The sequence below is a fragment of the Apaloderma vittatum genome, unplaced genomic scaffold (genome assembly GCF_000703405.1).
Source record: "Apaloderma vittatum isolate BGI_N311 unplaced genomic scaffold, ASM70340v1 scaffold20097, whole genome shotgun sequence".
NCBI classification, from domain to species: domain Eukaryota; kingdom Metazoa; phylum Chordata; class Aves; order Trogoniformes; family Trogonidae; genus Apaloderma; species Apaloderma vittatum.
The window spans coordinates 1-17,172 of record NW_009728096.1 but is presented as its reverse complement, the minus strand read 5'-3'; the positions used below and the strand labels follow the sequence as shown (position 1 = coordinate 17,172).

The 17,172-nt window shown below is 44.5% G+C and overlaps 1 protein-coding gene across 1 annotated transcript; it reads left to right on the top strand.

Annotated features, from left to right (window-relative positions):
* The first annotated feature begins 2,808 nt into the window (after positions 1-2,808).
* Positions 2,809-8,985, top strand: LOC104277354 (chloride intracellular channel protein 6-like). Its single transcript, XM_009873964.1, has 6 exons — positions 2,809-2,871; positions 4,078-4,187; positions 4,634-4,759; positions 5,929-6,035; positions 6,984-7,165; positions 8,563-8,985. Exons 1-6 carry the CDS (start codon positions 2,809-2,811, stop codon positions 8,722-8,724), a joined length of 750 nt encoding a protein of 249 aa, XP_009872266.1. The 3' UTR covers positions 8,725-8,985.
* The last annotated feature ends 8,187 nt before the right edge of the window (positions 8,986-17,172 follow it).

Sequence of the window (17,172 nt, the reverse complement as noted above, 5' to 3'; positions counted from 1 at the left end):
ATTGTACGATGATGGCATACTTCAGATATTGTCGAGGTGTTTGATGCACAGCTATAAAGCTATTTTAGTTTCCTGATTTTTGAGTGGCTGATGTCATCGTGGCAGACCCTCTGTTTGGAAACCTGGACAAACACTTCTGGCATGTGTCACTGATGCTTTGATGTCCAGTAGGAATTGTATCTCCCTGGATTAGATGAGCTGAGTTAGGAGAACAGAGTTGTCTCCTGTAACCCAAAGTGCAGGTTGATGTATCTGAAGACATTTTAGCTAGCTATGTTCATCCTGTTTTCCACAGCGGGCCACAGTTCTGGGCTTTCAGCAAAGGTGATAGGAAACTAGCATCTTTGAGCTGCCAGGTCAAACTGTGTCAAGATCTGAATCTGATTTGATGTTCAGGGTCTTGCAGTCACTTCAGACTGCTGGTTGCTCTTACAGTAGGGAGAGGATTAATCACTGCTTGTGCTATTGTGTGGGCTACTGTAATCTGTCTCCAGCGCTGCAGGACTGAAGGAAACCTAAAGGTATCCACTAGCAGCTCTGGCATGGCAAGTCTAGAGATTTGTCCTCCCCTAACCCAGAGCTCAAGTCCCTGGGGACCAAATGACTTTCAGCTTCCTAAAGCTTGATGTGGTTCACCAGCTTCCCAGTTGTCCCTACCTGAATGGTGGCTGCCTCCTTTACTGTAGGACCTCAGCAACTGAGGCTTTTGACTAACTCCCAAAGATCTGCTTCTTGTTCTCAGACCAGGCACAGCAACCCTAGAGGACGCAGCCCCGTTTTGGATGTCAGGATGCACTATACAGCCTGGATAGCATGGGCTTTTAGAATAGACTTATATTACTAAAGTGCACCAACGATTTCACAAGGAAACTGAAATCAGATTTCCTCCTTAGTCTGAGAGAAGGATCATGGCCACATCAGAAATGGGGAAGCATTTTTCTGCTGTAACAGCAGGATGTTTTACAGCATTTTCTGCTGTAAAAGCAAAGTGCTTGCCAGAACCATGGGACACAGCAAAGCTGGGCAAACACTGCAGCACTTCCCTGCAGACCATGGTACCTGCATTGCACAGAATACAGCTAAGGTGGCAGCATGCTGTTAATGTCCCTTGTAGGCAGTGTGGGAGGGGAGACAGCACAGTACCTGAAGGTGAGATGCCTTGTGGACTTCATCAGTGTGTTTAAAACACCATCAGAACTAGTCCACAGAAGTAGTCAAAAAGTACCAAATAAACAATCATCTCAGTTGTTACAGCTGGCAGAGCACTGCTGTAATTAGTCATACTTAATCCCCCATTGTATCCAATTTCTTGGAGTTCACGTGCCTTTTTTTTAATTTTTTTTGTGGAAGGTTCCTAGCAGGCTAAGAGGCATGAAGTTAGAAGGCTGAGAGATTCACTGTTTTCTGTTTTATCCATTTCAAAATAGAAAAACAGTAATGCTGTAGTAAATTGCTCTCGCAAGTAGGGTATGGACGTTAAAAATTTTGCACTTAGAAACAGGACAGGAGATTGCTGCTGTAACATCTCCAAACGTGCCAGTCCCTCACCTTCCCGGTTGCCTATATGTCATTCCAGTTAAAAACAAGCTGGGACTCAGTGCCTGCTTCATGCCAGTAGTTGCCGGTGTCCTGACCTGGATCTCTGACTTTACCTGTGGACACTTCCTCAGAAGAACAAGCTGGGGCTGCTGCATCTGCCTCCCAGAAACGTACTATTATTTAATGACCACCAGAATGTAGTAATTGATCAGGAAAAGTTCACCCTGCTGTCACTCTTGATTACACAGCTCTTCACCACAGAGCTATCTGGAATGTTCTCCAAATGATACTTGAACCCTGCTGAGATATTTTTTCCTATCAAAGGCTGAATGAAAATATCAAATCAGTTGTGGGCGCTGTTTTTCTGGACACTTGTTCTTTCTTTCCTCAGACCACAGCAATCTCTTACTTTAAGATTATTTCTTCACAGACTTAGCATAATGGTTGAAATTCCGCTATAATAAACTGTTTGAGACACCAAAGCGCAGGTTTGTACCAGGTTAGGCTGCTGTCCTCTCAGTGTCCCGCTCAAGGGGTTTCACCGAGAGCCCATTTCAGATGAACAGCTGGCTGCTGGCAGCACAGCTGGTGTGAGGGCAGGGGGCTGGAAGTGGTTGAGGCAGCACCTCCACTGCCAGAGAGCGAGGGGCAGCTGGAAAGGAGCCAGTAGGAGCCAACTCATACCTGCCTCCCTCCTCCAGATACCACACATCTGAAGTTATGTCCCCTGTCTGCTGATTTGCCCCTCAGTGCAGCCTGGCCCATTGCTAGCTCGGGGAGGGGGGGTATCACAGTAATACCATTCTCCCCACTTTTTCCTTGGGGATTGGGTAAAGATTCATGTAAGTGGCAGGGTGAGACAAAATGGTGGTGTCGTGTATCTAGCTCAATTTTAAGCACATGCCAGCAGCATTTGTGGCCTCGTTTTTACGAAATACACAGTGGTTTTCTGTCTTGTTGCTGTAAACTGCACAGTGCTGGAAAGCAGTGCTCTGAGTAGGAGGAAAAATACAATAGTAGCTTTTGACCAGCTTTCATTTTTGCCACATACAAAACAAGGCTCTTCTAACACAGCAGTCCAGCTGTTTTAGCATTTCTAAAAGTTTTCACTCCCTGGCAGTGTTTAAGGCAATAGGCTATTCTGGTTTTCACTGCCAAGAAAGCCAGTGGCTGTCACACTACTGGAGACAGAAAACAGCCGAGAGGTTATCAGAGGAGAATTCTTTGGGTTGGTCAGGAGCGTCCCTCCTCGTGCATGCCTCGAGCTCCATGGCAGAAACCTGCCTGCTCCAGACCAGGTGCCTGTTTCCAGACATAGAGCTCTTTGTGAAGGTGAGCATCGTAAAGCAATCCCATGGCAATGTTTGTTTATGGAGAACTTTTTGCTGTGCTTGAGATTCATTTGATAGCATTGAGGAAGGTGAAAAAAGAAAGAGCAAGCAGGACTGGTTTCATTAATGCGTGTTGTTTGGTTATAAGGGCTGCAAACCTTAATGAACTAACCTATTAACTAAGTAAATGATACGCTTATTTTTGGTTTTGTTTTTTTTTGCTTCTGCACCTTTACATGTAATCTGAGTTTTAAAACTGCGCTTTAGGAGAGTCATATGAAGGGCTTAAAAATTAGACCTCTGATCTCTCCCCACCATGTCATGTCAAGTCTAACTTGACCAATAGCAACTATGCCCGACTTTGTCTCATTTTAACAAATTCTTTCAACAAAACGCAGCACAAAGTACATGAGAGCAACCCTTCTGTGGCCAAATGTACAGTGAGTTGTACCCCTTGTGCTTTACAGTGACACCTGATGATTTGTTTAGCTGAAAAGGAAAGTCCATCATTACAGGAGCACGCAGAAATAGGTTATGTGACTTGGATATGGCCACATTTCAGTCTTAGAAGTGGGAGCCTTGGGTCTATTAATGAGGAGGGATTAGTCAGGGGGATGTGGCACTTGTGCTTTTCTAGTCCTCAGTTCAGCAAAGCACAGAGACTGGTGGGTTCAGCTGGAGCAAGGCTACTGCTGAACTTCCATCCTTCTCTGGGGCCCCCATAGTTGTTTAGTTTGAAATTCTTAAATTATTTGATTTTTTCTGTTTGTTTCCTTAAGTGTTTGAGATGTTAATTCTCAATTTATGCTGGTAAATTTTTTCCTGTGATCATAAAGTGCTTCTACTTGTTTTAATCTTGCAGTGGCTTGTCAATTTATATTCACATAGGCAAATGAGGTGAAGACTATTTCCTTTGGAATAACTGCTGTGATTTCAATTTTGTTTTCTAACTTATGGCAATATTCATTATGCATTTTAATGAGAAGCTATATCTCCGAGACGACAAGATTCTTCATCATATCTGTGTGCATGTTTGGAGAAAGATATAAAGAAACTTTGCATGAAAATACATATTAGTAGAGATGAGTAACATGCTAAAGACTCTTATAGCAGATCTGGGTTTTCTGCATTCCTACTGCATCTGCTATCTGCTAAGTTTGCTGTCGTCACAGTTGTATGTATACCTTTTTTTTTTTTTTAATTGTAGGCTGGCAGTGATGGTGAAAGTATTGGAAATTGCCCATTCTCTCAGCGTCTCTTTATGATTCTGTGGCTAAAAGGTGTCATATTTAATGTCACAACTGTGGATTTGAAAAGGTGAGATCATAACCAGAGTTCTCCTTTTCAGAACAACTTTTCCAAAGTGGTGATTTTAAATGGTGACTTTGTTCTGATAGATTTAAAATGTGTGCCGTGGTTTGGCATTGTTTTAACAGTCTGGATGCCTGATTCCTCTTCAGGCTTCACTGGTATCAAGTGGACTGACTCCTTTGAAGAAGTTGAGATTTCGGTCTGTTTTGCAGTTGGTCTCTGTAACACAACACAGAAGTTCGGGAGCTTTTATAAAACATTTCAGAGCACATTCAGATACGGGCTAGTGAATTCTCACACCACTAGTATGGGGCAGCTGGCTAAGTTTTATTTTCTAAGAAAGACATAGAGCAGCTTGCTCCTTTAAAGGTGAAACACTTTGTTGCAGTCAAGCGTAGAAATTGCAGATATCGTTCCCATTGTGATAAACTCCATCTCTTTCCTTCCCTTAGAAAGCCTGCTGACCTGCAGAACCTTGCCCCGGGAACAAACCCTCCCTTCATGACATTTGACGGTGAAGTGAAAACTGATGTCAATAAGATCGAGGAGTTTTTGGAAGAAAAGCTAGCACCTCCCCGGTACTGTATTTCTGGCTTCTTTTGCTTTTAGGCCCTCACAGTCCTTGACGGGAGTCAGGGACCAAACCCCTGCAGTTTTGGCAGGTCAGGCCCTCACTGAGCTGCATTGTGTTATAATTGCATGTGGGAAGCGTGGAGGAGGGGCCTGGTTTGGCCTCCGTGGTGGGGCTTGCAGGGAAGGATCACTTCGACTGGCATGAAACGGTGCTGAAGCCTGGCATCAAGCAAGGGGTGTCCAGAGGGTGTTCCCAGAATGCCAACTGTGCTCCTTCCGCTGTCCTCCCCTTAGCCCTGAGCTGACTGCTGTGCCACCATGGTCATTCCCAAGGCACGAAATCAATCCCGCCACAGAAACCTGATGTCTTTTCCTCCACTTGCACTTGTTTGAAGTTTCCCTCTTCATGTTAAACAAATAACTAATGCTTACTGGGATCAGGTAGTTGGAAGAAAAGGATGGTGAAAGCCTCCCATCCAGCAGATGTGCTGGGGCTCATTTTGAGTGGCCAGGTGGGCCCATTTTAGCACATGGTAGGGTCTGGGTTTCAGACTTGTCCTTCCACATCCCAGCAGCATTTCCCACCTCACCCCAAACCCCCTTGTCCCACCATTAGCAGCATCGTGTCCCCTACCCATGCACCTTCTCTTGCTTGGGACAGCAGCCTCCTCCACAGCACTCGCTTCTCAAGCAGCTGAACCTGACTTAAACTAAGCAAGCAGCTGCTCCCTTCCACTTTTCCCCTCCTATCTTCCCCTGGCAACAACAGCTGATAGACCAGCCCCACTCAGCTTGCTTGGCAGGAGTGGGCCAGGGGAGGAGATTGGGAAGAGCAGCACCTATTGTGAGTAGGGACTTTCCCTCTACTCCTCCTCATGGCGGGAGGCACGCTCCATGCAGCCTCAGCTCCAGTGGAGGAGGCTCAGGAGAGGCACTGGGCTGTTTGGGCAGTGTCTGCAGCATGAACAGTCATTTCCCATCTCCCTCGGGAAAAAGAGGTCATCCACATGGTATGAATTTGCACTTGCTAAGTGTTTTTTAGTTCAGGATGGTTCCCTTTCAGAGTCCTGTGTGGCCATATATTGTGATGCTGCAGTGTAAATACTGTATATTAAGTGGACATGAAAATAAAGGCTAGTTGTATAACTTCTTTTTGTTTCTTTTAACTCCTCAGGTATCCCAAACTTGCACCAAACCACCCTGAGTCTAACTCGGCAGGAAATGATGTGTTTGCTAAATTCTCGGCGTTCATAAAGAACCCAAGAAAAGATGCTAATGAAAGTATGTGCTGCAGGCCCTTCACCAGCCGTGGTAGTTACTGGAAGAAATTAGAGCTGTACAATTCTATCACGCTGTGCTGGAGATATCCCATTTAAAGCTTAGATTGAAGTCACTTTCCAGAGTGTAAAGGCTGTGGAAATCTGGGCCTATTCACTGTTTCATTTGAGGATACCCAAAGTTGGTTTATGCAGATACCACTGTCAGCATGGGAGCACCGACTCCAGCTCTTCCTGGTTTCTTCAGCTCTAAAGCCTGTAACACTGCACCTTCTCCACAGCTCTGCTAAAAGCACAGCCCGCTTGAACCGAGACCTTCCCTTTCTACTCCATTTCTGTAAATAATGAGGCCTGTAGCCCTGTGGCACATCTCTAGAGCAGGACCCTCACTACCACTGTGCACTCACTCACCTCTGCCCTCCAGCTTTCAGCCCTGTTCCTTTTGCTCTTCCCTTCTCGCCTCTCCACAGCAGCACACATGGGCACCACCAGCCCACGAAAACCCCAGCCAGCCTTTGCCAGCCCTGCTGCCTCAACCCCGCTCCTGTGCACTCAGCCGAAAGCACAGGACTCATGGGCATCCTGATTGTTTGCTCTTGTCACTCCCAGCCTTGCTGTCCTGCCTGTGGCTCCCAAGGCGAGTTGATGTGGAGAAGGAGCCACTCGGCCGGGCCACTTTCTGCAAAAGCGCTGCTCCGCAGAGGGGTTTGAGGAGCCATTTCTGGTAACGCGGCCCCAGTTTGTTTTTTCTCAGAACCCCCTTTAGCTACTTAGCGTTCTTATCCCAGCCTTAAATGTTAAGCTTAGGATAAAGGAATTGCAGGAGTTGGCATGGCCGGGTGTCTGTGAGCTGGGTTGGCGCCAGGAGACAGGATGCAGGAGTCGCCTTTCTGCTTGGTGTCAGAGAGACCTTGGTACAGGCTTGAATGACCTTTTTATTGTCTTAACCTAGATTTGGAAAAATCTTTGCTTAAAGCCCTGAGGAAGCTGGACAACTATTTAAATAGCCCCTTGCCTGATGAAATTGATGCTTACAGCACTGAGGAGATCACTGTTTCCAGCCGGAAATTCCTGGATGGAGATGAGCTCACCTTAGCGGATTGCAACCTCCTACCAAAGCTCCATATAATCAAGGTTTGCATTTGCATTTTAGCTTCCTGAAGAGAAGGGCAGCAAAGAAGCTCAAGTGCTTTTCTAAAAGGCAGAGGAATCCTCTATCTATTCTGAGGCCACACAGGGCACACAGGGACACCGAAGGCTAATGCACAAGGCCATTTCATTACAGCACAGCTAGGCAGATCCTCAAATTGATGACTGGAGCTAGAATATCTGGTTTCGTATCTGTGCTGTGACTGCACTCACTAAGCCTCTCACAAGTATGAAACAAGCGCTATATTCAGTGCTGTCGAGATGTATTTTCATTTGTATTTCATATGCAGAATGCATATGACCATGGACGAGTAAGGTTAGATTATCTTGTCCATGGCAATTCAAGAAGGCAACAAAAGCTGAAATTTGAACCCATCTCTCCCACCTTTAATCCAAAACTCTTGCTTTGCTGAATATCACCGCTAGTAGCAATAACACTGGCAGGGTAGCCACCACCTGCTGCCTTCCAGCCAAGGCTCCCAGCCTCTTCTTGCAGGGCTGTGCAGCATCCACACACACCCCTTAATGGTCCTGGTGACTGAGGTGTCTGGGTATTCCCTGGCCTACTCTGGAGCCATCCGGGCTCTGGAACAGAAATGGCTGCACTGGGAATTCATTAGTTTTCAGACAAACAAGGTCACTGCAGAAGGTTTCCTTTTTTTACTAGTAGTTTGTCAGAGGACGATTGGATTAATTGCTTTCTGACACCTCCACAAGTAAAAACCTTCCCCAGACATGTCCTGGTTGAACCTATTCCAGAGAGCAGCAAGGGAATGCGCTGTTTCCCACACCCACGCAAGGCTCAGGCACAGCAAAGCTTGAGAGGCCACGAGGGTCAGCGGAGTTGATACCGGGAGAATCATCTTATGTCAGGTCAATGTCTGAGGGATGATGGAGGATGAACGTCACACCAACCTTGCTGGCCAAGAGGGAGAGATTAGGTATTGGCCAATAGTGGTTTTCCCTAGCCATTTGAAATTTAGTATTTTAATCCAAGTTTCTCCTTTCTGTTTCAGTGAAAGTATCCAAGTGTGGGCCAGTTTATTACTGTAAGATTACTCTGTTAATTCTGGTTTATGCTAGCTCCTTTGCTATTTTTAAGCTGTATCTCTTCCAGGTGTGGTCTACTGGTCCACGTAGCTCTGCATAGCTCTAGCAGAATATTTATACCGAGTAAATCCTTTTAAGTGAGTTAGCTTGTTAGCTAGCTTTCTTTATCCCATGTCTTCTCTTTTTTTTGCCTTCCCTTGTCCTTTCCCCCTACATCGCATGCAATGACAGACTTACACACTGAAAATTAAAAATGTGCATGAAGAGTAGATTGGAGGTTTTTTTTCAGATTATGCATATAATGGTATTTTTCTTTTTTCTTTTAATAAAAGGTTGTTGCAAAAAAATATAGAAATTTTGATTTTCCACCTGAAATGACAGGGATTTCAAGATACTTGAACAATGCATATGCAAGAGATGAATTTACAAACACTTGTCCTGCTGATCAAGAAATTGAGTATGCGTATTTGGATGTTGCAAAGAGAATGAAGTAGACAGAAGATGCCTCCGTTCTTCACTGCTTCTGAGATTTAGATGGGCACCAGCCAAGATGGAAAAAAAGAAAAGCAAGCATAAGTTCTGCAGTGTAATTTAAAGTTCTGCTATTGGCCAATCCTTCTTTTATAATGATTGTAAAACATTGTTTCCTCATTCCTAAATTATGCATGTGTATGTATGTCTGTGCAGATGTCTGCACACATGAATGTCTGTTGTGCATTCCAAGTTAAAGGCATCAGTCAATATTAAAGCATTTGTTGAAGTTAGGGAAACAGTGTAGGTCACACAATTATAGCAATATTGCAGACTAGTGACTTATGCTAAACTGCTGAATTTTGAGAAGAAATAGCCCTGTTTCTAACAGACATTTAACATGCCATTATTGCTGCCTCTGATCTCTGTTTCACAGTTGTTGCCAAACTTCACAGTAACCGGGAGGGTTTCTCTTTGCTTCTCTGCAAGCCTAGGAGGGCCACAAGCCAGCAGCTGGTGCCCATGCAGCACCCTGGTTAACCCAGGAGAGAGGCCAGCCTTTAGGTGGGACCACACCGACGTCCGAGAAACCCTCTCCTCTGTGCTAGGGACCTGCAGGGCAGGTCAACGAAGAGCAACTCCTTTTCACGTTGTGTGAGTCTTCTTTGGTATTAATAAAGAAATAAATATTTCCTGCCTTTTCGTCTCTCAGGGCTGCCTAATCCATTGAACTTCCCTCCTGGTGCTCCCAAAGAGAGAAACACAGACTGTCACTGGTATGTGGACTATGTGATAATAGGTATTTGACAAGGGAGGAGGAAGAGATTTGGTTCTCACTGTAGAGAGAAGAAACGAGTAAACATCTGTCCCCAGCTACTGATGTAGGATTTCTTTGTCATCCTTCCATGACTCTCATTTGGGTTTGGGAGGAAAAAAGGAGGAGAGAAGTCTAAGACAGAAACAGTCCTTCTATACTTCCTCTTCCTGGTTGAGCTCCAGCATATTGGCTTTCCCAGGGCAGCTGTTAAGAATTCATTGTATTTACAGCTGATCAGATGGGTGTCTACCTCCTGCCTTAGGCAGGGGATGGATTAGGTGAAGCACCCCAGCCTTGCGTGAGTCTGTGACCAAGACAGTCAGTACTGGTTAGAAGCACCCTGTAGCCTGGCATCTGGGAGTGCTTTATTAGAGATGTAGGGACTAGAAAAGTGGTGTCCACAGCTGGTTTCTGCTGAGCAGGCCCTCAGCAAGCACACAGGAGTAGAGGGTGCAATGCTTTAGTCATAGGGTCACATGGAAGTTTCCTTCTGATGGATTTTTGCCTGTGTGTACAAAATAGATGTGACAATAGCTAAAAATAGCCTTCACAGCACCTACACCAATGAAAAGTCTCTTATAGTTGTTTATCCTTGCCCATATCAAACATTGCTTGCTTCTAACAAAGCATTACTTACTTGTAATAGTCAGTGTTAGGTATATATTGTGTCTGTGGTGACTTCATCTTACACCCAACACAGTTCTGATGCAAATGCGCTACCCACACAATTATTTGTAAGCAGTCTTAATTGTGCAGTCTTAGTTTGCCTTTAGAGAAAACAGGCACAATAGCTTTCCCCTCCCGCCCTCAGCTGTGAACTCTCATACTGGGGTTGATAGCTGAGCCGTCACTCATCACATATTACTAACTGTTACTTTGTGTTTTCAATACATACATATATATATAATATATAAAAAATAAATCTGTATACTCTTTTCATATGCCTTACAAATTTAAATAGAAAATATACAAATTCATAAGTAATTTGAGCAGTGTTCTGTCTTTATTTCCTTGGTAACTTCCTGGTAAGCTGCGCTGCAACAGTGGCCTTGATTTTAAAGAAGGTAAGGCAAAATTTAACCCAACTTTCATTTCTTCTGGAGAAATCATTGGGAACAATACATAACGGTCTGTGCCCATTACTGGATGAATAAAAAAAACCAAAGGACCAGCATGTAATCCTTGACTGCTGAGCCACCTAGAACAAACTGTCCCACATTCATGCTGGTTTGGGGCTGGCCACGCTTGTAACTGTTTTTGGGGTGCCCCTGCGATGATCCAAAAGAGCCAGGGACTGCCCACACTGCTTGGCGGCTCTTGCAGCCATCTGAATACATGAGATGGCTCCCGGCCCTCTCTTCCTTCTCACCATAAATGCACTTATAGCTGTAGACTGAAGGGGGCCTACAGGAAAGCCGGGGGTGTTCTTTATCCTAGTGATAGGACAAGGGGCAGTGGTTTTAAACTGGAGCAGGATAGATTCAAATTAGATATTAGGAAGAAATTCTTTTCTATGAGGGTGGTGAGACACTGGAATGGATTGCCCAGAGAAGTTGTTGATGTTTGATCCCTGGAAGTGTCCAAGGCTGAGTTGGACGGGGCTTTGAACAATCTGGTCTAGTGGTAGATGTCCCTGCCTAAGGGGGGATGTTTGGAACTAGATGATCTTTAAGGTCCCTTCCAACTCAAGCCATTCTATGATTCAATGATTTGATGATTCGATGATTTGATGATTCTATGATTCTGTGATTCTATGATTCTGTTTATCACCAATTAATAACAGAGAGCCTGGGCTATTCTCTGGCCCTGAGAGCATGTTGCAAGGCGTGATTCACATCTGTATGGCTCTTTTCTATCTCCTGGAAACAGGGTGGCCACGCTGACTGTGGGGAACAGTGTCTGTCTCCGAATTGTGCCAGGAGGTTGGTAAGAGCAATGCTCTTTGGCACAGGGCAGAATATCTGTTACATAAGTCTTGAAGTTGGTGAAGATGAATAAAAATGTGTGTGTGAAAGCACTAGAAGAAACAGAAAAAGGTTAAAAAATGAAAAGGTTAGTTGCTACAGGGCACTGCAGAAGTAAATTCATTCAAAGAGAGCAAGAAGGAAAAGAACAAACTGAAGCCTCAGGCTCAGGTAAAGAGATGAGGAGGAACAGGAGGGCTGCCATAAAACATAATGATAAAGAAAAAACAACATCTGGAAGCAGGAATTTTGCCTTTGACTTAAAAGATCATGACAGGTCTCTAGGGGATATAAAAGGCACATCCAGAAAGCAGTTTGTTGTCACCAGTGAAGAACCCAAGAGCTGTGCCAGGACCTGACAGTTGGTGGCATGTTCCTGCCTCCTCACACACAGACTGTCTGGGTGAGTGTCTGGGTGCAGGTGATCCATGGGACACTGAAAGTGAGTAAAATATGTGCCGTTTAGATTAAGTACCGCCCTTTTAACCCATAAGGTCCCACACTGGTTCCCTTTCCCTGGACCCACAGTAACAACCACCCTGTGGCCTGGCCCTGCCTGCTTTCTGAATCCAAATTCTGGCACCTGTGTTTGTGTCCGGAGTTGGCTGCAGCTCAAAAGCTGGTGTGTCAGGGCTGAGCAGCAGCCCGTCACCATCCATCCTTACTGACCGTGAAAGGCAAGAGCCGTGTCTGTGTGAAACACCATGTTGCTTTGTGTTATGCCCGTGTTTATGGTTTATAGACACCATGAAACTTCTTTTTGCCTCTTGATCACCCATTTAAGCTCCCTCTTTTTCTAGGGCTTAATCAGTGTCCTAGTTGGAGCTAAAGAGAACCAATTCTGTTAAGTGGGTTTACTTTTCAGCTCAGTTTCTTCTAAGAGGCAGCATGTTTTTGCAGACAGTGTCTGCTATTAGAAGTGATAATGTCTGATGTTTATAGTTACTGCCTGGGACTGGTATGCAGAAGGGCTCTCGTTCATACTTACTCCTATAATAACCAAGATCACTGCTAGATCTTGTGTGACATGTTGGAGGTTCTGGGAAATAAAAGGTGTCGCAAGGAACTAAAATGTTGCACCTCTGGTGAGGAATGGACAGGACAGGTGACCAACAAGAGTCTTCCATTCCATATACATCATATTCTGTATAAAGGTGAGGGATCACAGGGGTTAAGCTTTCTTGCTTTTCCGCTTCTTCAGTGGAAGGTGTCCAAGGAGGATTCCCTCCGTTCTTCTGCCTTTGATCCTGATCCTGAGTTCCTGAAATCCAGCTCATGTATCCAGTTCCCCTCTGCCGCTGAGCTTAGGATTCCCCCAGTGCCTGCCTGCTCTGCAGCGTCCATGGCAATTGCTATTATCAGCAGGGGAGTCGAGTTCAATATTGGGTTTGTATGCATTTGTATATAGTTCATTACTTTCATTATTTCCTTATTAGTACTATTATTGCTTAACTAGAATTGTTATAGTTTTACTTTTCCAATTTGTGAGTCTCTCTACCTTACTCCCCTTCCCTTCCCCTTTGTGGGGGTTAGAGAGCATTTGGCATTTGTCAACGGTCAATGGCCAGCCCAACCCCTGAAAACCAGAATCACACACCTGCACTTCCAGTACTGTCAAGTGAAGGGAAAAAAATCCTCAGACACTCAGCAAACAGAGGGTTGGGGGTTTTTCCCCTTTAAATCTGACATTGTTTGGAAGGATATTTGATTAAATGCTTGTGGCCACTGATAGTTTTCAAACATAATGTTCTGTGGTTTCCTTACTCCTCTTACTCATGCAAAACAAGTTCATGGCTTCAGCCCTCCACAACAGATTGTTGGGCACACATGATGTCACCTAAACCAGCATGTCAGGGTTGGTGTTTGCATACTTCTGGCAAAACAGGGAGGAGATGTGGGTAGAGAAGTCATAGAAATGACCTGGAGTATCAGAAAACTGCAGTCACTTCATTTGTCCTGAGGATGGGGTGAGCTAAAGTGTACGCACAATCCCATAGTAATGGATCCATATCTTCTACACCTTTTGTGTGTCTGAGTCTGGCCCTTCTTAAAACACATTATTTTAAGAAAACAACTTTGTCCACTGCACTCTATTTTTAAAAGACTTGAAAGATTTTCTTTAAATAATTTACTGGAGAACAAATTAGATGAGACAACGGGAGACAGAAAGCAAGTTGTGGTGCTAATAGTATCTCCAGCTGCCTGAATAGCCTTGACGTGCAATAAGATGTAACATCTAGACACAGATTTGTAGTGCTTGATCTTATGCCAGGGCAGAGATCATGTTCTGTTATTTAAAGGCACGTTTGTGGAGATAAAGCTATTGATTTCCAAATGCTTATGAGCATAAGTAGTCTTCTGTGTGGTGCTGCTTGTACAAAAAAAAGTTTTAATTATAATTTTAAATACAATTTTTTACATGTCCCTTTTAAATATCTATTATATGCAAGGCAAATATGGTCAGACAATTACTTGCTTAATTGCTCTTTACTTGTGTAGAAAACTCTTCAGAGTTTGAAGGTTTCTTTCTCAACTTCAGCATCTATCTTTGGCACGAAGGTTAAACACTATTTGCACTCCATGTGCTATTTCTAAAAACAAGCTGAAAAAAGATAAAATGCACATTAACTAACTGTAGTGTATTTCCCCTCATGCATTTTTTAAATAGCTTCAAAACAATGAAATATTAAACCTCGTGAAAACAAATCAGTATTTCTCACCTGTATCAATATGCTATCTGAGTATAAGCAAATACCTAAATTTCACAAGCCCCTCAAAACTGGTTGAAGTTTTGTGTAAAAGCCTATTTTTTTTCCCTAGGTTATTAAGAAGGTTATTTCTAAGCTGCAAAGAAGCAGTAATCAACTGCTAAGTTGATGCATGACCCTGAAAGTTTGAGAGAAACTATCAACAGCGCAGTAGAGTCTTGTCTAGGTTAGCAAAGAACCCTCTCAACCAGGCACTCCAAGTGCTGATACCACCGAAGCACTGCTGGCCACCTAGGTGCACCCCACGGACCCTTAAAAGCCGCTTAAAGGTTCATAGTTGTTGTGTGGACACTCACCGTGACTTTGCTGACCATGCTTGGGAGCTGCTGCCCTACACACTGAGTTTCCTGGTGAGAGATCATAGAATCATAGAATGTGTGGGGCTGGAAGGGACCTTTAAAGGTCATCTAGTTCAACCTCCCTGCAGTGAGCAGGGACACCTTTAACTAGATCAGGTTGCTCAGAGCTCTATCCAGCCTGACCTTGAACATCTCCAGGGATGGAGGCTCCACCACCTCTTTGGGCAACCTGAACACATGACGGGGCTGGGAGAGCAGAGGTTTGCCACGTGGCCCACTGCTATAATCTCCCCTCAGCAGCTTTAACTGGGATCATATCCTCAAACTATTCTTAGTTATTTCGTGTGACAAAGACCCAAATGGTTGCTCGTGAGTGATGGGGTAAAGTAAGCTGGTTACTAATGCATGGCTCAGACCAGCATTCAGTTTTCCTTCACTAGCAAACTGCAAATAAGTGAAGTAACGAGGTTCTTCCAGGTCCTGGTCTGAATTGGACTCCTGCTGATTAAGCTGTTTTCATTCATAAGCAGAATGCAAACAGAAAAAAATCTCTTCTGGAAATGAATTAAGGGAAACAAGAGTCTTATTTCAAAATCCGAGAATTGTTTAACCTTTTGCTTAAATCAATCCAATGAACTGAAATTAAAATACATGTTCCTTTTCAGAAACTGAGGGCATTTGTTTTTCTTGTGTTTCTTCTTTCTATAATTCCCTTCGGTTTTATTTTGGGTTTTTTTCTTTCAGTGATGGAAAGAGAAAAATAAGAGGTAGAAGTGCTGGAGAAGAAAAACGACAACTGAACACCAAACTCTAGTTTCTGGATTAAAAAGTAAACCAAGACCTAAACTAAACTTGTATCTTCTTCTGTTGAAAAATACTTGAAAAGTTGCTTTCATACGACTTCTTCTTTTCCACTTTGAAAACATTAGGATCAAAACCAAGCCACTAGAAGTTTCACTCCTCTTAAGAAATCTTAGAGGTGAAAACTCTGCTGTTCCTTTGCCTTTAGGAATAATCATTGAACAGATCTTGCAGCTCATTCCACTGTAGGGTACCGAAATTGTTGTGAAACATTGGAAGGGGTTGCCCAGAGAAGCTGTGATTGCCTCATCCCTGGAAGTGTCCAAGGCCAGGCTGGATGGGGCTTTGAGCAACCTGGTCTGGTGGGAGGTGTCCCTGCCCATGGCAGGGGGCTGGAACTGGATGATCATTAAAGTCCCTTCCAACCCAACTCATTCTGTGATTCTACGTTCCAGGTAATGAAGCCGTACTCACGTGAGACCCTACAGGGATTTGGAACATACATAGGTTGCAAGGAGGATGGTGCATGTCAGATCCCCCTGACACAATGTACGAGCTCTGTGTGCCTCACATGGAACTGCACTGTAGCAGATGGAGTGTTACAAGCCCCTCTGCGGCTAAGGATGACTGAGCTAACGGGCTGCAAGGTGATAAGGACGCATCCACATAGTAAGAGTATTTGTTACAATACCTTTAGATGGGGATAGAAAGTCCTACCAATGCATCGATTCAAGTCTTCCTGAAGGCTGGTATCAGCAACCTCTCCTCTGACAGAGCTCATATCGCTATGGATGTAATTTGAGCTGAAGTGAATACCTCTCCCCACCTCCTCCTTCCCTTTCCCATCTCATTCTAGATAAAGCTTGTGCCTTGGGAAATGTGGTGGCAAAGGCACACCCAGGTAACTGCATCAAAGAACTGATAAGGAAGGCAACTGGCTGAACCACAGCCACTGCAGAGGTGAGAGCAGCTGTAGCAGCTAACTATGCTCCTGCATCCTCATGAAGACAATTAGTCACCTTCACTCTACAGGCTTATGCACCAACTCTCTAACCCAGTTCAGTTGTGCAAAGTGCCTAAGATACTCTGATTTTCTCCACCAAAGTTAGGCTCTGTCCAGGCTAGAGTACTTTGCTTCACCGTAGAGAGAGGGGATACACAAGAGCCTGCTCGTTTCACGTAGACACACCCCTAATACCACAGTGAGGTGGTTCTAACCGAGTTAAAAGTTGTTTCTAGATAAATGTGAGAAGGCACTGGAATGCTTTAATCTCCATCCTCATAGAATCATAGAATCATGAAGGTTGGAAAGGACCTTTAAGGTCATCAAGTCCAACCTACAGCCCTACAACACCCTAACACTAAACCATCTCTTGAAGTGCCACATCCAACCGTTTTTCAAACACGTCCAGGGATGGTGACTCCAACACCTCCTTTGGTAACCCATTCCAATGCTTCACCACCCTTTTGGTGAAGAATTTTTTCCTAATATCTAATCTAAACTTCCCCTGGCACAACTTGAACCCGTTCCCTCTTGTCCTATCGCTATTCACTAGGGAGAAGAGGCCAACACCCCGTCTCACTACAGCTGCCTTTCAGGTAGTTGTAGAGAGCAATAAGGACTCCCCTCAGCCTCCTCTTCTCCAGGCTGAACAGCCCCACCTCCCTAAGCCTCTCTTCATAAGACTTACCCTCTAGTCCCCCCATCATTCTGGTTGCCCTTCTCTGTACCTTCTCCAGCACCTTGATGTCCTTCCTGTACTGTGGAGGCCAGAACTGCACAGAGGACTAGAGATGTGGCCTCACCAGTGCCGAGTACAGG